At 43.9% G+C, this 20222-nt stretch overlaps 1 protein-coding gene across 4 annotated transcripts in view; it reads left to right on the top strand.

Moving 5' to 3' along the window:
* The window catches only part of RBPJ (recombination signal binding protein for immunoglobulin kappa J region), a 138470-nt gene that overhangs the window by 38558 nt on the left and 79690 nt on the right, over window positions 1–20222 (top strand). For all 4 annotated transcript variants that reach the window (XM_069202142.1, XM_069202141.1, XM_069202144.1 and 1 more), the window contains 2 exons: window positions 1157–1322; window positions 13530–13704. In XM_069202142.1, the coding sequence (XP_069058243.1) occupies window positions 1157–1322; window positions 13530–13704 (341 nt within the window). The remainder of the gene's footprint in view (window positions 1–1156; window positions 1323–13529; window positions 13705–20222) is intronic.

Raw genomic sequence — 20222 nt, 5'->3', positions numbered from 1 at the left:
GCTACTATTTATTTTATACATTTTACCACTTTACCAGCTCTTATAGGATATTGGGGTCGATTTTCATAACTACACTTCTGATATGTTATTTTCTAACTATCCCAAAATTCAATCGCCCATTAACCCAGCATGGCAGGGGTGTTTTAATGAGATACAAATCGGAATAGAACATAAGTAGGTCAGTGATACTAAGAATTCATGCTGGCTGCCTACAGTCACTGGTATAAGAAAATTAAATTCAAATACATCTTTTGCATTTAAGGAATGTAGACATTCCTATCAGTGACTAATATGACATTGGAGAAAATGTACTTACATACAGTGGCCTTTCACATTTAGTTTAAGTCTCTGTTACATAAATCATGAATGACCTAACAAGTAACAGAATGCTTGGAGTAATATTTCACTATGTGTATCTTTTATTTCATCAGAGAAGTGGAAGAACAAGGCAGGTGGTTAAGAAAAAAAAAAATGAAGGATTGGCTTGGCTGGCCTGAAAAACACTCTTAGTCCCAGGTCAACTGACTAAGTGTATTAGATGCCATAACTTTGTTTTTGTCACTGTTAGAATTCTCAGGATCGATGATTCAAATGGCAGTTTTCATTTTAGTTACAGGCTTGGCATTGTAACCATTAAACTCTACAACCTATATATTGTACCATACAAATAAGACTAGGTTTTGACGTTGCCAAAGTATGTGTTAAAAAATGTACCCTCCTGTCCACGACACCTCAAACGTGTGGTCATCTGAGGCCTCTAATAATACATTCATCCTATAATACGCCTAAGTCACTTTACCCCAAAGTTCTAACAAGTGCATTAGTGGAGATAGTTAGCAATGTTCTTGGTGTTTGTAACATAAGGGGACAATTAATTATAGTTGTAATGGGGGTCATAAGACATGTCTTCTGCTGAACAGAGTTTACTCTTTAATGATGTGCTTTTTGATGATTTTGCAGCCGCCCCTTGAGTTTACTTGGATTGCTGCTTGTGTATAAAGGCAACTTTAGGCAATCTAAAGTAAACCAATTGAATTATTTCAAACCGGGCCATCTGAATGCAGTGCTTGGTACACATGAAGTTTTCCACAGTTAGATGTCTGTTACATCTTTACCTTTATTTTGGTCTCTTTAATGTTAATTTGTTGATCTTTAGGTTTTTTTGCCCTCCTCCGTGTGTGTACCTCATGGGCAGTGGATGGAAGAAAAAGAAAGAACAAATGGAGCGTGACGGTTGTTCAGAACAAGAATCACAACCGTGCGCCTTTATTGGAATTGGAAACAGTGACCAAGAAATGCAGCAGCTCAATTTGGAAGGCAAGGTATGTTATATAAGCAAGGTCACAATTTTGTGCCAATGTGGTATGGTAGAAAGCTGTCTGGGTGTGTGGGGGGTACCTATGGTACTTACACCTTATACCAGGTCCAGTTATCCACTCTTAGTGACGTGTAGGCAATGTCTTGAAGCCAGGCTCTTAGAGGTAGCTCTGGCTGAGCATCCAAGGCTTATCTAGGAGACATGCAAAGCTCATGCAATACCACTGTAGTCACACAGCACCTACACACATTAAAGAAAACACTCAGTTGTACAAAAATGAAGGTACTTTATTTTTGGAACAAATCACAAAATACTAGACAGGGAGCCCACCCTTAGGAGGTAAGTAATACACTAAATATATACACTAGTAATTAGAAACGGGCATAGAAAAGGTTAGAAAACAGTGCAAATAGCAATAACCAATAGTGACCCTAGGGGGAGCACAAACCATGTACTAAAAGAAATGGACTGTGAATAAAGTGCCCCCGTCTAGGGAAGTAAAGTGTGCAGAGGGCAGCTGGGAGTACTAGAAAACCACATGGTAAAGTAACTCAGTACCACCCAGCGACCAGGAATGCAGGAGTAAAACTGGATGTTCCCCAGACCACCCAAAAGGATGAAAAAAAGCAAAAAAAGACACCCAAACAAGACTTCACAAAAACCAGCGGTGGATTCCTGAAAGAAGGCCTGTGGAGAGAGGGGACCAAGTCCAAGAGTTACAGTGGAGTCCAGGAGGAGTAGGAGCTATTACCTACCCAGCTGTGGATGCAGGAGTTTGTCGACAGTGATGAAGAACAGGTCGGCACTGCAGCCCTGGAGCTGGAGAAGAGTTCCTGATGGATGCAGATGTCCCACACTGGAAGCAAGATTGCAGATGGGTGTTGGTGCAAGAATTCCACCAACAAGCCTTGGCAAAGGCAAACTCGCAGTTAGTGGAAAAGAGGTGCAGCTGGGGACCAGCAAGTCCCAGGAGGGGTAGTCACAGGGGACCCTCAGCGTCGCAGGGAGTCCACAGGAGCAGAGGCATCACCCACAGGAGTCCCACAGGACGGGGACACAGGAGTCTCAGAAGGAGCCCACGCAGTACTACAAAAGAAGATCCCATGGCGCATGAGAACCATGCAGGAGGCTGCACTTTGCAGGATGGAGTGCTGTGGACTGAGGCTACACGTCGTCTGAAGATCCCTTGGAGGAGATACAAACAAGCCTTGGCAGCTGCAAGAGAAGCTGTGCACGGGGGTACTGTCCTGCGTGGGAAGGCAACGGCTTACCTCCACCAAAGTTGGACAGTTGGCAGAGAGGACCAAGAGGACTACTCCGGACCACCACCTGTGATGCAGGATCCTTGCAGCTTCAGATGAGAGGCGATCGAAGCAGCCGGTCATTGCTTGTTGTAGGTGCCCGCGGTTGCAGGGGAGTGACTCCAAGGGTGATTCCCTCTTCTTCTTGTGCAGGCTGAAGAGTTGCAGGCTTCTGAGGATGCATAGCCGGGGAAATGTTCCAAAGCTGGCAGGAGACGTGGAAACAAAGCTGCAGAAGAGTCTTTGTTGTAGCAGCGTTTGTCGGTCTCTGGACGGTCCAGTCGTGGTTCCAGTGGCCAGAAGTTGAAGCAGAGGTTGCAGAGGAGTCCTGCTGGAATGTTGCAATCCGAATCTGAGGGCCCACCCAACAGAGACCCTAATTAGACCTGAAAGGGGGATTGGTCACCTAACCAGGTAAGAACCCATCAGGAGGGTGCTCTGATGTCACCTGCCTTGCCTGGCCACTCAAATGCTCCCAGAGTTCCCTGTCAACCTTGAAAACAAGATGGCAGAACCCAGGGACCCTCTGGAGGGGCTCCAGGCACCACTCTTGGGGTAGTCATGGACAGGGGAGTGGTCACTCTCCTTTCCATTGTCCAGTTTTGCACCAGAGCAGGGACTGGCAGGGGGGGTTTGGGGGGGGGGGGGGCTGAACCGGCGTGGACTGATTTATGCAAGGAGGGCCCAAATGTGCCCTCAAAGCAAACCAGTGGGTTGGGGAGGCTACTCTTCCCAAGCCAGTCATGCCTATTTCCAAAGGGAGAGGGTGTTACCCCCCTCTCCCAAAGGAAATCCTTTGTTCTGCCTTCCTGGGCTTCATCAGATCAAGCAGCAGGAGGGCAGAAACCTGTACTGCCCAGAAAACCCTGTAAGACTGGTGGTAGCATTGCTGAGGGTCCTCTGAGGAGCCCCCAGAGTTAAATGAATCATACTTCCAATACTTGCAACAGGATTGGGGTATGATTCAGACATGTTTGATACCAAACATGCCCAGGTTCGGAGTTATTAATATGTAACTGGACATAGGTTCTGACCTATGTTGAGTACACACGTAAAACGGCGTCCCCGCACTCACAAAGTCAAGGAAAATAGATCTGGAGTTTTGGAGGTGCCTCTGCTAGTGCCCTCACACATAGGGACCTGCACCCTGCCCTCTGGGCTGAGAGGGCCTACCATTGGGGTGACTTATAGTGACCTGGTGTAGTAACCGGTAGTGAAAACAGGTGCATGCACCGGTTTCACGCAGGCTGGAATGGCAGGCCTGCAGAACCCTTTGCATGGGCTCCCTATGGGTGGCAGAATAATTGCTGCAGCCCAGACTGATCCACTGGAACCCCAATGCCCTGGGTACCTAGGTACTATATACTAGGGACTTACAGGGAGGGGGGGGGTGAGCATGCCAATTGTGGGAAGAAAAAGGCATAATTTAGGGAGAGACCAAAACTACTGGGGTCCCGGTTAGCTGAAACTCAGTAGACACAGTCAAACATACTGACAACAGGCAAAAAATGGGGGTAACCATGCCAAAAAGAGGGTACTTTCCTACACAACCCCGTCCCACATGAAGGACAAGAAGGCTACGCTTGCCCAGATAAGTCTTCATTGTCTAAGTGGAAATATCCGGAGAGTCCATTTGCACTGGAGTGGTTACTCCCAGGTCTATGTTCCACTGTGCAGTCCATTCCCTGTAGAGATGTGGACCACCTCAACAATTTGGGGGTTTCTCCCTTCATCTGTTTGACCTGTAGAATGGATTTTTGTGGTCTGCTTGAACATTGAAGTGAGTGCCAAACAGGTATGGCCGCAGCTACTTCAAGGCCCAGACAACAGCAAGGGCCTCCCTTTCTATAGCTGACCAATGCTTCTCTCTAGGGGTAAACCTTCTACTGATAAAGGCAATTGGTTGATCCTGGCCCTCAGTGTTGAGCCGAGAAAGAACTGCCCCATCCCTACCACTGAAGCATCAGTTTGGACAATGAATGTCTTGGAGTAGTCAGGGCTTTTTAATACTGGTGCAGAGCACATTGCCTGTTTAAGGTGCTGAAAAGCTTTGTGACTGCTAGCTGGCCATAAAACTTTATTTGCCATATTTTTAAATGTCAGGTCATTAAGAGGGGTTTCAATGGAGCCATAATTCTTGATGAACCTCCTGTAGTACCCAGTGAGGCCTAGGAAGGCTCTCGCCTGTGTCTTTGTGGTGGTGGTGTTGAGTAGGGGGGGGGGGGAGGTGGTATCCACTCTAAAACAGTCTGGATCTTACCCTGCAATAGTTGAATCTGGCCTCCACCTATCAGGTGGCCCAGGTATACAACCTTCTCCTGCCCTATCTGGCACTTAGAGGCCTTGATAGTGAGGCCTGCTTTTTTCAGAGCCTCCAAAACATTCCAGAGGTGGACCAGGTGGTCATCCCAGGTGGAGCTGAAGACAGCTATGCCATCCAGATAGGCTGCACCATAGGCTTCCAAACCTTGGAGGACTGTATTCACCAGCCTCTGAAAAGTGGCAGGTGCATTCTTCAAACCAAAAGGCATAACAGTAAATTGATAATGCCCTCCAATGGTTGAGAATTAAGTTTTTGGTTTTGCATCCTGTGACAGTTTGATCTGCAAATATCCTGCAGTCAAATCAAAGTCGCTTAGATACTTGGCAGATGCCAGTGTATCCCTTAGCTCATCTGCTTTAGGAATGCTGTGAGCATAATTCTTGGTGACTGTGTTGAGCCCTCTAATCCACACAGTGGGCGGGTCTAAGGGCCAGCAATATATACCCTAACCCTCTCGAAGGGAACACTAAGCACTGGTAGTGGAATTAGGGGGTCCTTTGGGGTGCAACCTGTCTTGCCACTGGCTTGACAGGTGACACAAGAGCGACAAATCTCCTTTGTATCTTCAGGCTTATGGGGCCAATTAAAGTGTGGGACAAGTCTGTCCCAAGTCTTGCTTTGCCTAGCTGACCTGCCAGAGGTATGTCATGTGTAAGGGTCAACATAATTCTCTCTACTACAGAGGTACTACCAACCTACTGGTGGCACCAGGTTTAGGTTCCCTTGCTTCTGAGTATACAAGGTCGTCTCCAAAGCGGTAATCCTCACTGGAGGGTGGGGTAGAGGGCAACTTTTTGCCCTTTCTACCCTAGGCTTCGGGAGCTTCTTGGACCCTTGTTCAACGCTCCAAGATTCCTTTTTCTTTTTGCTTCTTGTCCTGAGCCCTGGTGAAAGCAAAAATATGCCCTGGGATGCCCAGCATTGCCGCATGAGCCTCCAACTCCACTTCAGCACAAGCTGAAGTCTCCAAGTCATTCCCCAAGAGACATTACAGGTAAGTCTGTGGACACTACAACCTTATTTGGGCCAGTAAACCCCCCCCCCCCCCCCCCCAGCTGAAGTCAACTGCCATGGGGTGGCATGCAGTGTTAAATTGTGGGCCTCAGACACTTGTTGCTGATGACTAAAGTATGTGTTGTTCCGGGAACACCAGTTTTTCAGTCACCGTAGTGACACTGGCACCTGTGTTCCTGTAGGCATCTGCCTGAACACCATTTATTAAGGGAAGTTGCCTGTACTTACTGATGTTAAGGGGACAGGCAGCAAGAATGGCAAAATCATTGCCCCCATCTGAGATTAAAACATCCTCAGTAGTTTCCTTAACTAAGCCAGCCACACCACACTTCCTAAAGTGAGCCCAGCTACACCCTTGGAATGACTATTACTGCCTGACCCACCATTTCTGTTGTTACTAGGGGCACTAGTGGTAGAGGTGAGGTTGTAGTGATGGGTGGTTTGATGCTTTTCTTAGCGCAGGAGCTGTCTCGTAGCCTCCGACCCTTGTTCCTATAGACATAGCACCAATGCTTTTTGTTCTGGGAAGAGGAAGAGGATTTGGACCCACCCCAGAGGAATTTTGTGGGCCTGATAAAGACTCTTTTGGTTTAGTTTTGTCCCCACCCTTGTCCTGAGACTTACCTCCTTCCTGTTTTTAGGGGCGAGCGCAAAACGCTCCGTCCCCTGCAGTAATCTTGTTGGGCTTCTAACCACCCCCATGTCACGTCGGTTCGTGGGCTTGCCTTTTAAAATCCGCTTGCTTTAATTTGTGAAAGGCATGCATAACACCATGCCTTTTCCGGTGTTTAGCCCACCTGCACAGTAAAGTACAGAAAACATACGAGGCTCCATGTTTTCAGCATGTTTCCGGACTACTTTATCCTTTTATTTTCCACGCAGCGTGATCGCGCTCTGTTTTTCTGTTTTCAATTTCAGCGCGATCGCGCTGCATTTTACATAGCGCGATCTAATTTCATTTTTTTCTTTTTCAATTTGTGTGGCAAGAAGCATCCGGTTAGGAGTTTACAACGCTAATAGCTCTAACTGGAGCAACTGCTCAACCCGTTGCATTGCAAATACTTGTCCTGTCTTTGGCACCCCCTGTGTGAGCTCTTCTGCTCACCCTTTTCTCTGCCTTTTTCCCCAATTCTTGGGGAGAGGTCAGATCTGGGTCTACCAAGTACTGGTGCAACAAATCAGACACACAGTTATTGAGAATATGCTCTCTCAGGATTAGGTTATATAAGCCCTCAAAGTGACTGACTTTGCTACCATGTAACCAGCCCTCCAAAGCTTTTACAGAGCAGTCTGCAAAATCAATCCAATCTTAGGAGGACTCTTTCTTGGTCTCTCTGAACTTGATTGTATACTGTTCAGTGGTGAGAACAAATCCTTCTATCAGAGCAGATTTCAACACTGTGTAGTTATCAGTATCCTCCTCTCTGACAGTAAGGAGTCTATCTCTCCCCTTGCCCGAGAGGGAGAGCCAAAGAATAGCAGCCCACAGTCTCTGGGGGACCCTCTGAACTTTACAGGCCCTCTCCAGAGCAGCAAACAACTTCTGCATTTCATCCCCCACCTTGTTTGTGGGAACAACTTAAGGTTTCTAGACTCAAGAGTCCTCCCTGACTCCATATGTATATATGTCCTCTTCTGGAGTGGATCGGAGGTGACATGAGAGTGGCAGCATGAGGATCTGTCCCTAGGCTTACTAACCCTCTGAACTAGTCATCTGGGTACAAAGGGGGTGGGGGCTACTAAGAGGGCCACCTTTTGGCACTACCTGTAGTGCTTCCAGCTACACTAGTGGCTTACTAGAAACATTGTGATCCTCTGAGGGACCCTGCTGACCATCCTCAGCATCCAGATCCTCCCTTTCGAATGCTACCTCCTCCTGGCTACCAGCTTGGTCCTGGTCATCCTGAAGAAGTCCTAGGAGCAAGCAGACTCTTATTAAGGTTCCTCCCTGTCTTCAGTTTCCTACTCTTACACACTTCCCTCAGTTCCTGAAAGGTGAGATCCTCATAGTGAGAACCCATGGTCTGGGATGTGCTAGGTACTGAAGACATGTTAGAGTGGTGTAGGGTGTGCCTAACCTCCCTACCCTCAAGTCTCTTAAAGAATTTTAGGGCTATGCCTAGGCCCCTCTCTTACCCAAACCCTAGAGACTATGGGCCTGATTACGACTTTGGCAGAGGGGATTACTCCGTCCCAAATGTGATGGATGTCCCACCCGCCGTATTACGAGTTCCATGGGATATAATGGACTCGTAATTTGGCAGGCGGGAAATCCGTCACATTTGGGACAGAGTAATCCCCTCCGCCGAAGTCGTAATCAGGCCCTATGTCCTGAAACTAGGTGTATGTATAAATCCGTAGCTAGTAAGTGGTCTTTCCTGTGGAAGGTACCAAGTGATCAGAGTGGTAAGGCAATTGCAAGTGCTTATCCCGCAGCTGCACCAACAATGTAGGAAGCTGGCCTGGTGTGTGGTGGATACCCATAGTACTTACACCTTATTCCAGGTATCCCTTCTTAGTGAAGTGTAGGCAGTGTCCAGAAGCCAGGCTATCTAGGGGTAGCTGTGGATGAGCAACCATGGATTATATAGGAGACATGCAAAGCTCATGTAATACCACTGTAGTCACACAGCACTTGCACACATGAAAGAAAACACTCAGTTGTACAAAAATAAAGGTACTTTATTTTTGGAACAAATCACCATGCAATACTAGACAGGTAACTCTCTCTTAGGAGATAAGTAATACACTAAATATATACACTAGTAATCTGAAACGGGCATAGAAAAGGTTAGAAAACAATGCAATTAGCAATAACCAATAGTGACCCTAGGGGGAGCACAAACCTTGTACTTAAAAAAAATGAAATGTGAATAAGGTGCCCCGCCTAGGTAAGTAATGTGTGTAGAGGGGAGCTGGGAGTACTAGAAAACCACAGAGTAAAGTAACTCAGTATCCCCCAACGACCAGAAATGTAAGAGTAAAACACTGGATTTTCCCCAAACCACCCTAAAGAATGAAAAGAAGCAAAAGAAGACACCCAGATATGACTGCAAGAAAACCAGTGGTGGATTCCTGAAGAAAGAAGACCCGTGGAGAGAGAGGGGACCACATCCAAGAGTCACAGTGGACTCCAGGAGGAATAGGAGCTACTACACACCCAGCTGTGGATGTTGGAGTTGGTCGATGGTGATGAGGAACAGATAAGCACTGCAGCCCTGGAGTCGGCAAAGAGGTCCTGATGGATGCAGATGATGTCCCACGGGTGTCGGTGCAAGAATTCCACCAACAAGCCTTGACAAAGGCAAACTCGCGGTTAGTGTAAAAGAGGTGCTGCCGGTTATCAGCAAGGCCCAGGAGGACTCAACCCAGAAGGGGGAGTCACAGGGGACTCTCAGCGTCACAGAGAGTCCGCAGGAGCAGAGGCAGCACCCACAGGACTCACACAGGACGGGGACACAAGAGTTGCAGAAGGAGTCCACGCAGCAATACAAAAGAGGATCCCATGGCGCCAGAAAACGCAGGATGCAGGATCCACGCAGCTTAAGATGAGAAGAGAGCCACGCAGCCGGTCGTCACTTGTAGGTACCTGCAGTTGCATGGGAGTGACTCCTTCACTCCAAGGGAGATTTCTTCTACTTCTTGTGCAGGTTGAAGAATTGCAGTCTTCTGAGGATTCACAGCCGGGGAAATGTTGCACAGCTGGCAGACATGGAAACAAAGTTGCAGAAGAGTCTTCTTTGTTGAGTCTGGTCTACCGTGCATCAAAACCTAACTCTAACATTCAAACCAATCATGTTGCTTGTGTGCCCCTTTAAAGTTATTCTTTCGATACACTATTGTTATTACAATACTCTCTTCATAGAAAGACTTCAAAGTGGCACATAAGCGAAATGCTTGGTGCCAGGAATGGACAGCGTGGGGTGCCTGAAGTCCGCTGTGATCCTAACTGACACCCCAGTCCTTCAGGAGCCGGCATTACTCCCCGAAGCAGAGACCCGCATTAAATAGAAGCTCCCTGCTTGTGGGAACAACGTTTTCTTCTTTTTGCCTGCATTCATATTTGCCAGTGAAACAGACGAAAACTCTGCTTTCTGCAAGTGGGAGCTGTGGAGTTGTGTTTGCTTAACTGGTACTTACTGGGCACCTCAGGATGTAGCAGGAGCCAGCCCGTGGGGGAAGGGGGGGGTGGGGGTTTTTAGTAGCCAGGCTCATAAATGGCTCTTGGGGGGAGAGGGGAGCAGCCTCCCCATAAATTGTATGAATTGCCCATAAAGTTGCGATCCCCAGGGTCTGGGGAGCCCCCACGTATATTATAGTTGTTGCCCCAGGGAAGTGTTGGTCCATGGAAGTGCGGGGAAAACATTTAAGAAGTTTTGACCCGGGGAGGTGTTGGCCCCCAGGGTTGCAGGGGGGGGCTGCGAATTCTACCTCCCAAACCGCACTCCCCACCCTTCCCTCAATTCGACAACTTTTGCCCCAGGGAGATGGCAGTCCTCGGGGTGCAGGCGGACCCTAGGAGGCACCCACCTCCTATTTTTCAACATTGCCCCCGAGATCTGGCCCACCCGGGGACAATAATAAAAGCAACGTGAGAGACTGGATTTGACGCAGTTTTCTCTGCGATAATAATTAAAAAAATCTTTAAAGCCTTTGGGAAGGGGGCAGGGTGTTGTAACAGTACCTTCCCCCCCCCCCCCCCTTATTTTTTATTTTTATTAGGTTTTTAAAGTGTTTTGTGGAGACTCGGCTGAAGCTGCATCTCAAAATGGCTGCTAACACTTTCTTGTTCTGCACAAGATCGGTAGTATTTGCAAAGCCCTCGTTCCTCCAGATAAACAAATTTGGTTTCAAAATAAAAAAAAAAGGCTTCTCTCTGGACCAAACGCTACCTTTCCACCAAATTTGGTGTAATTCTGTGTTCACAATCCCAATGGGAATTAAAATGGGAAGTTCACTTTTTTTTTTTAACCCAGCCCCTTTTCTTAGCCCCTGCTTGATAGATCACACCACACACTTTTTTGGGGGGAATTATCTAAAAATTTCATCAAAATGTCATCAAATGGCGCCATAGATCTAGGCAAGTCAAAAAAACACTTTTTCAATGGAATCTAGATCCTAACTATAACTACCTATTGGCGTCCGGCAGTAGGTTTTATATATTGCTGATACAGACATCTTTTTCTGAAAGACTAGTTGTTTGCCATACATGGAGTGGGCGTTGGATCAGCCCCTTGTTCATGTATTTATGGCTTTTCACTCCATTCTTGCTTTTGTTTCTTTCAAGAGCATTTTGTTCTCAAATTGTTCTGTCTAAATGAGTTGTATCCTTTTCCTGCATATCTGAGTGTTCTATCATTTCTAGACCTGCAATAGAGACTTCTTTAGCTGTTTAGACAGATCTTGGGATTTAGTGAAGGCAGTACCTGTGCTGTTGAATGACAGCATTTAGTAAATTTACATCTTCCTCTGCAATGACAGAATCCAAGTATGGAGACACCCAATCCATCCTCTGCCAATTTTAGCTTTCTGTTTAGCTATACTTGCATACCTGTCTTACTCTGAAATGACATGAACAACGGTGCCTACAGTAGTGCCTTATAAGAGTGAGTAACAAGCATGCTTTTGCAGAACCGCTACCACCAGTGTGTGAGTAAAAGATTTGTCCGTCATGGCCATGTCTCAGTGGCTCAACATGTGAAATCCAGTAATGCTGCAGTTTGATTTCGAGCCCCAGTGGTGGTGTCATGATCTCTCACATGATTTAACAGACAAACTTGCAGTATGGCAAAAAAAAAAGAACCCTGCCAGCCAAAGTTGTCCTCTTAGCGTTTCAGCGAGAAAATATTTCTGCTGTCATAGGGACCCTTAAGATGTTAAAGTTCACAAACTTCAAGACCTTTTGTGTTACATTGGTGGGGAAGCATCAGGTACTGCATAATGTGTTAAGAATGACAGTGGGTGTAAGCAAGAGCGCAGGCATGTTTACATCAAAATACCAATTACATTTAAACACTTGAAAGATATTGCAATATTTGTAGACTTCAGTGGGATGTCCTAAACATGTGTGTATATATATATAAATTCATCTCCACCAAGCTGTGCAGCACTGAAACTGTGCACATCGAGGCTCCGTGATATTTCCACTACATTGGCATAATCACGTTAAGCAAAGTCCCAAAATGACACCCTTCCACCACATAACAAAATTATGTGCTGTGTGCTGTGAAAATGTAGCGCAAATGCATGGGAACAACACAGCAAGAACACGAATAGCCTGTGATAAAATATAGCACCAAATGCATCTTACAGATCTGTGTAGGTTATTTGTGTAATTTTACAAAAATTCTGTACAATTATGCAGAATCAAATTCACTGAATTTCATGTCCACTTCTGCCTTCACAGAGGCGAAGGCCGTTTTTAAGGCATGGGTTCTGTCTGCATTATGATGTGCAAACCCTTCTCCTGCAGCCCCTGCCCAGCTGCTCATTATAGGCATCCAAGAACAAACACAGAAACTCAATTTAATTGAGTTAAACAACCTGGAATGTTAGTACGCTAAATGTTTATGTAAGCTGTCGTAACACAGTAGATAAATTGTATGTTTGGAACTCTGATGGTTGTGAGTTTAACTACACGTATACATCGTTCTCATGTATTACACTTCTAGATGGTCCTAGTTGGTCATCATCAGCTGTTATCATCAGCAGTGCAGAAGGGAAGCTGCATATTGTGGATATATAGAGAGCTAGTTTGTACTAATTGGAAAGACAAAGCAGAGCACCTTACTTAATAGTTGTCTAGCACTAGTTGTCAGTTTTCAAAACTGGCACATCAAGATAGCTTGGCCAGTGCACACCATCTTATCCTTACTTATCCAGTAAGCAGTTAGCCCCAAGGCTAAAGGCACTTCCCTAGAGAACAAGTTTCTGCAGTTCCCTTTATTACAAGCACCCCCTTCAACAACATATGAAAAGCCTCAACATGAAGTTTTACTCACACTTTCACAAAATATTATTACATTGACGTTAATAAAAGAAGTAATATCTGCTATTGGGGAAGATGGTTACAGTAACAATAGTTTTGTGGCTTAACATGGCATAGATTTGTATGCAAACTTATTTAGGCTCCCCTAGGAGTTGTAATATTAAGACCCATGCTCAACACTTTTAAACATCATGTAGGAATCTCAAAAATGGAAACACAACCTAGCCTGCCCAAAAAAACTAATTTTGTGGAAAGAAATTTCCATCAGTGCTATTAAACTACAGGAGTATGCACAGCACCTAACAATGTGCCATCTCCAGCAGCAAAGCTACTGTTACAGGGAAATAAAAAAATTCTTCCGGTGCTCTATTTTGAAATTACATTTTTTTATTTTATTTTTAGCAACAAGAATTATTGAAATATGAGAACCTCATTTGTAAATAACTTTGTATATTATAATCAAATTGTTATTCTTTGTCACTGCTGGCCAGCAACTTAGAGCAATCAGAATGTACTTTTTAATGAGGGCTAGGCAAATAGTTTTTATGACCGCTGCCATAACATATCTTCTCTTTTTATACACAGAACTATTGTACCGCCAAAACATTATACATATCTGACTCGGACAAAAGAAAGCACTTCATGTTATCAGTAAAAATGTTCTATGGTAATAGTGACGACATTGGTGTATTTCTTAGCAAACGGATAAAAGTCATTTCCAAACCTTCGAAGAAGAAACAGTCTCTGAAAAATGCAGATTGTAAGTATTTTTACTTTTTACTGTTACAGTCGTTATTTTGATGATGTCTTTTTTTTTTGTTCTCCACTCTGGAGAGGTGAAAAATTAAACGTCAGTCTGAATTTAACTAATCTTATGGGCGTATGAGAAAAGGACACCAGATTGAAGTTTGGAAGATATTGGTAGTCAGATTGTGGTCAAGTCAAGATGGAGACCACTGGAAGCCAGGCAGAATATCATATATTGTGCTAGAAATTTGAACATGCAGTGATCAGTGATATTAATAATGAAGTTACAGAAAACATGGTTCTGGCAAAAAAAGTGGACTCAGGATGATATATTAAGCTATTTTTAAAGCCATTAAATGAACAGATAACCTTACCACTTAAGTATCATGAGATGTGGCCTTCGGACTTGCGTTGGAAGAGCCAGTAAAAATGACTTATTTAGTCAATTGATCACTCACAGTGCAAGATGTAAAGCAGATTGAAAATCCACCTTCTGTTACAAACCGACATTTCAGTAGACTAATGTTTTCACTGCTGAGATCTGTGTGAACGTGAGACCACAGACTTGATAAACGGTTAGTTCACTGGAACTTTCATCTATCGTAGGAGGACAAAATATAAATCAGTCAATTCTTTATCAGTAACTCCGGTTGTTACAGTATAGTATTTATATTATTGTTTCTCAAACACAGCCTTAGATGGCCATCACTTGAACTTCAAAATAGGGCCAAAGTTTATAATCGTGTTCTCGTTTTTACAGGGAGTGCAGAATTATTAGGCAAGTTGTATTTTTGAGGATTAATTTTATTATTGAACAACAACCATGTTCTCAATGAACCCAAAAAACTCATTAATATCAAAGCTGAATATTTTTGGAAGTAGTTTTTAGTTTGTTTTTAGTTTTAGCTATGTTAGGGGGATATCTGTGTGTGCAGGTGACTATTACTGTGCATAATTATTAGGCAACTTAACAAAAAAAAATATATACCCATTTCAATTATTTATTATTACCAGTGAAACCAATATAACATCTCAACATTCACAAATATACATTTCTGACATTCAAAAACAAAACAAAAACAAATCAGTGACCAATATAGCCACCTTTCTTTGCAAGGACACTCAAAAGCCTGCCATCCATGGATTCTGTCAGTGTTTTGATCTGTTCACCATCAACATTGCGTGCAGCAGCAACCACAGCCTCCCAGACACTGTTCAGAGAGGTGTACTGTTTTCCCTCCTTGTAAATCTCACATTTGATGATGGACCACAGGTTCTCAATGGGGTTCAGACCAGGTGAACAAGGAGGCCATGTCATTAGATTTCCTTCTTTTATACCCTTTTTTGCCAGCCACGCTGTGGAGTACTTGGACGCGTGTGATGGAGCATTGTCCTGCATGAAAATCATGTTTTTCTTGAAGGATGCAGACTTCTTCCTGTACCACTGCTTGAAGAAGGTGTCTTCCAGGAACTGGCAGTAGGACTGGGAGTTGAGCTTGACTCCATCCTCAACCCGAAAAGGCCCCACAAGCTCATCTTTGATGATACCAGCCCAAACCAGTACTCCACCTCCACCTTGCTGGCGTCTGAGTCGGACTGGAGCTCTCTGCCCTTTACCAATCCAGCCACGGGCCCATCCATCTGGCCCATCAAGACTCACTCATTTCATCAGTCCATAAAACCTTAGAAAAATCAGTCTTGAGATATTTCTTGGCCCAGTCTTGACGTTTCAGCTTGTGTGTCTTGTTCAGTGGTGGTCGTCTTTCAGCCTTTCTTACCTTGGCCATGTCTCTGAGTATTGCACACCTTGTGCTTTTGGGCACTCCAGTGATGTTGCAGCTCTGAAATATGGCCAAACTGGTGGCAAGTGGCATCGTGGCAGCTGCACGCTTGACTTTTCTCAGTTCATGGGCAGTTATTTTGCGCCTTGGTTTTTCCACACGCTTCTTGCGACCCTGTTGACTATTTTGAATGAAACGCTTGATTGTTCGATGATCACGCTTCAGAAGCTTTGCAATTTTAAGAGTGCTGCATCCCTCTGCAAGATATCTCACTATTTTTGACTTTTCTGAGCCTGTCAAGTCCTTCTTTTGACCCATTTTGCCAAAGGAAAGGAAGTTGCCTAATAATTATGCACACCTGATATAGGGTGTTGATGTCATTAGACCACACCCCTTCTCATTACAGAGATGCACATCACCTAATATGCTTAATTGGTAGTAGGCTTTCGAGCCTATACAGCTTGGAGTAAGACGACATGCATAAAGAGGATGATGTGGTCAAAATACTCATTTGCCTAATAATTCTGCACTCCCTGTATAAGCAGTTGAAAATAAAAAACAACCTTCCCTTTAATTGAAATGTACCTCTTCAAATATTCTCAAACATCTAATCAATTAAATGCACTGTAAAATCTCTTAGATGGAATTCACAGAAGGATTATAATCTTTAACCAAAAACGTATTTTGCCTCACTTTTTTTTCTCTCTCTCTGTACGTATGTATGTGTGTGTGTGTGTGTGTATGTGTGTATATATATATATATATATATATATATATACATACATACACACACACACAAATATTCTGTGGTGTTGCCCACTTCCTCAAGGCAAGTTTTTTGGCATTCTAGCACGTAGTTTGCATTGTGGAATGAGGTGGGCAAACAAAACAGCGCCTACATAAGTGTTAAGAAAAAGAAGCTCAAGTAGAAGGAAAATGATTACAGACCACTGACATTACTACTCACTTAAGGAAAATAAAAATTGTTGCCAATTGATCAGCAGATCATGAATATGTTTTCACCTTCACGTCATGGGTTTTTCACAGAAAGAAGAAGTGTTTGACATAAGAATCTGTTATTAGCTTTTGGATTTGTCGATCTAAGAAGGGTTTTTCACTATATTAAAAAGCCTTTTGAGTTAGTCTGTAAGTACTAATGGAGGCCAAAGAACTTTTTCAGCTCTTCCTTGTTTACAAGAAACCTTGTTCATGTCTATGTATATTCATAGTTTCTCAGTTGTCATTTGCTTTGACAAGTAAACCTTTTGTAGTTAGGTTTTAGACAGTGGAGTTTATTTTACCAGTTAACTGGAACATCAAAATATTTATATTAGGTATATACTTATGACTTTCCCCTTCTACTACAGTGAAAAAAGTCTCAGTGACAGTCAAACAAAAATCTCTATGGAGTTTGAACGAAAGGCAAGTTAGATTATAAATGTTAACAGTCCACATTGTTATTTTCGGAAGCTGTCTCCCCAATAGAACTGGTGGGATATGTTGTGAAACAGACTCCTTCCTATAAGAAAATGTGGAAAATTAAATTTTAACTATTACGGAAAGTATCATCAGTCCGTTGAAAGTATGAATACACTAGTCCATGTTACTAAGGGAATGCAGCAATATTAAGTGGCAATAGTGCATAGGCTGGTTCATCTAAGGTCATTCCTAGTGTGCATCCTGCAGAAAGTCTTTGTGACTTCAGCATGCTATTTTAATAACTGTTGAAAATTTAAAATCTAAACGAAAGAGAAAAACTTGGGAGTACTATTTCAGAACAGGTTTTTGATGTGGTTAATTTTGCAATAGCAGTTTTATTTGTATTCTTTGTGTTTGCAAACATGCTTACTCTATCATATAAAGGACTTACGCACCATGATTTTAAGTGTTTTTTGGGAAAGGGGATGGTGTGACCATGCAGAATAAGGGATGAAGTACCCCTGGCTTACAGGATAAGGCTATTGCAAGCCACCTTGGAGTTCCATAATCACAAGATTACCCAGTTGGTTTGGCCAATCTGTGGATCTACTGTGGTGCTCAGCAGGACCCCCAGTGTAAATCTGTGATAGATCCAAAGCCCAATGGGGGGAAAAAACCTCACCCACTTACACCCCTTACCCCTGCCACGCACAGCCAAAGGCCATGCACAGCGGAGGGCTGGGTGCATGTGGGGAGGCTGGCCGCCCGGCCTGGCTGAGGGCCATGTGGAAAAAAAACAAAGGTTACAGGGGCATGGTAGTCAGTCATGTTTTACCCACACAAAACCACAGAAATTCAGCAGTTACACTTATCAGAAGAAACTATAACTCATGCCCTCTCAACGTAAGTATAATTTTAACTGCTGAATTCCGATGGTGTTTTGTGGGTAAACCGTGCATCTAACTCTAACCTCCCTGGAACCTTTGGTCTTTGGTCTCTTCAGTGAAATAAATATAATGTATCTTCAAAGTATAAGAACAAGAAAGTGGAACAGTCCACTTTCTGTGACTATGATGTGTTATTAAAATTGGAGTGCGTCAAGACCGTTTTAAAATATCAGCTGGGTGCACCAGTTACTGAGGAAGGCAGTGGTCTGCTGAAACGTGTCTGTGAGGCGTAGTAAATTGATGAAAATCACCTGTGAATACGAAGAAAAAATAAATAAAAATATATATATATTTTTTTTTTTCTTGCTTTGTATTGGGGGCTAATCTAAGCCTAGCGCTTCTGATCTAGGTCTGCTCTGCCAGATCATAGGGGAGACATCTAAGGAATAAATATGCATACTGTTGGCTATAGGGGGTATTTAGTGACTCACAACTCTGCAGCTGTATAAGTAAGCAGCTGAGGTAATAAAGAAACTTCATGATCTGCCTTTGGTTCTTTACCTGTGCAGTTCACACTGTGAATGACACTTATTTGATGTTGTTGAGTCATGTTGTTTACTTGAAAGCCAGCATGAGGACCTCTAAGTATTCATTTTTACCTAGCATGTTAGCCTTTGTTTATTTGAAACCAGTGTGGGAACTGTGCTCCTGTCAGGTTTGTGTGAGTTACGCAAGGCACATTAACTTTTTGTTCTGTGCAGCGTTCACTGTTTTGTTTCAGTGCATTTTTGTCCTAGATGAAAGAGAGAGCACATCTGAGTATGATGTCATTAAATAGGATCATTTTGGCTTGTACAAGTGTTTGAAAGGCGAAGTGTCAGGCCTTGTTTTGGCAACATACATTTCTGAGCTTAATTTCTAAATGGATGCATTGATAATGAAAGTTGAAATTGGTATCAAGAATATGTTCTACTTCGATGCATAGGGTTAGAATGGGTCCACGCACTGTTTTTTGTTAAAATTGTGGTGTCTGCATCACCTTCTTGGAAACTCATAGCTATTGCTACCTTTTTGTGTATCTTAGCTGCACTGTCTACTGCTCATACTCTGACTCTCAGACTTTCCATAGTAATGTTATTGCTGTAGACAGCCCAGTTTCAGCAAAAAAACAGAAGATGGACCCTTTTGGGCCTGTCAGTGATATTGTCCTGTATAAAAGGAAGTCCTGTATAAGCATGCTTTTCAGTTCACCACTGTGTAAAAAATTAGAGCAGGAGAGTAAGGTACATTGCTTTATTGGGAGGACATTAATTCCAGAGGTGCCCTTGTGCCCAATGACCTTTTATTGCCACAGTCTTGATACTGTAGCTTCCAGAAAGTAAAGCGCCATCCTGCTCTCAGTGAAAGTGGTACCTCTTGCCCTGGACAGAGACGCTGCTCATAATTCAGTCAAAAATTTACTGGCCTCCACAGAGCAACATGCAGTGGACGATGCACTCAAGCTACAGGATGTGAGCCATGCTCCCAAAGTGGGAATGGAATTAGGTGTAGATAGTGTATATATATATATATATATATATGTATGTATGTTTGATGGCATGTGCAGCTGCAGATACACATGCTATGCATGATTCCGCCATCTAGTGTTGGGCTCAGAGTGTTACAAGTTGTTTTTCTCCAAAGAAGTCTTTTTAGAGTCACAGGATTGAGTGACTCCTCCTCTCGGTCATACTGCGCATGGGCATCAACTCCATTGTTAGATTGTTTTCTTTCCATGGTCAGATTCAGACGTTTCCTCTCGCTCCGAGATTTTGAATCGGAAACTTCAGAAAACTCACTTATTTGTCAGTATTGTTTCGATCTAGCCTCAAATCGATAGTACCGTTGGGATCTAGTTTTTTTCCCTTCTGGGTGCGTGCGCCCGACTCTGGCCTGGTCGGGCCTACCGCGTGGAAGCCTGATGGATCGGACTTCAATTCGATTTTGCCCTCAGTGCCACGCATAATTTCCCTACACAGACCAACACCTGGTTTGTAATCTGTGTCTTGCTCCCGATCACAAAGAAGATTATGAGGCCTGTCGATCGTTTCAATCCAAAAAGATCCTTTATGATCGGAGAGCCAGAAGATTAGAGATGCTTCGAAAAGTACAGAACATCTCGACATCATGGAGGAAGAACAGGCGCAGACGGCGGTCTCCATCTAAGACACCGACTCTGAACAGGATTCGGAAGAAGATATGCCTGTCACTGCTGGACAGCACGTCAGTAAGTCTGCCTCTCCGCTCACATGTAAAAAACCATCGAAGGCCTTGGGTACACCACTGCCAGAGGGCCATGGTTTGACCCGAAAACAAGACTGTCGTCAACCAACCTTCAGGTTTGGTGCAGAAAAAGGCCACTCCTCCATCGGAGTCGAGTAAATCTGTAAAGAGTTCTGCCTCGG

This window comes from Pleurodeles waltl, chromosome 1_2, assembly GCF_031143425.1.
Source record: "Pleurodeles waltl isolate 20211129_DDA chromosome 1_2, aPleWal1.hap1.20221129, whole genome shotgun sequence".
Lineage (NCBI taxonomy): Eukaryota > Metazoa > Chordata > Amphibia > Caudata > Salamandridae > Pleurodeles > Pleurodeles waltl.
This window is presented reverse-complemented; position numbering and strand designations above follow the sequence as displayed.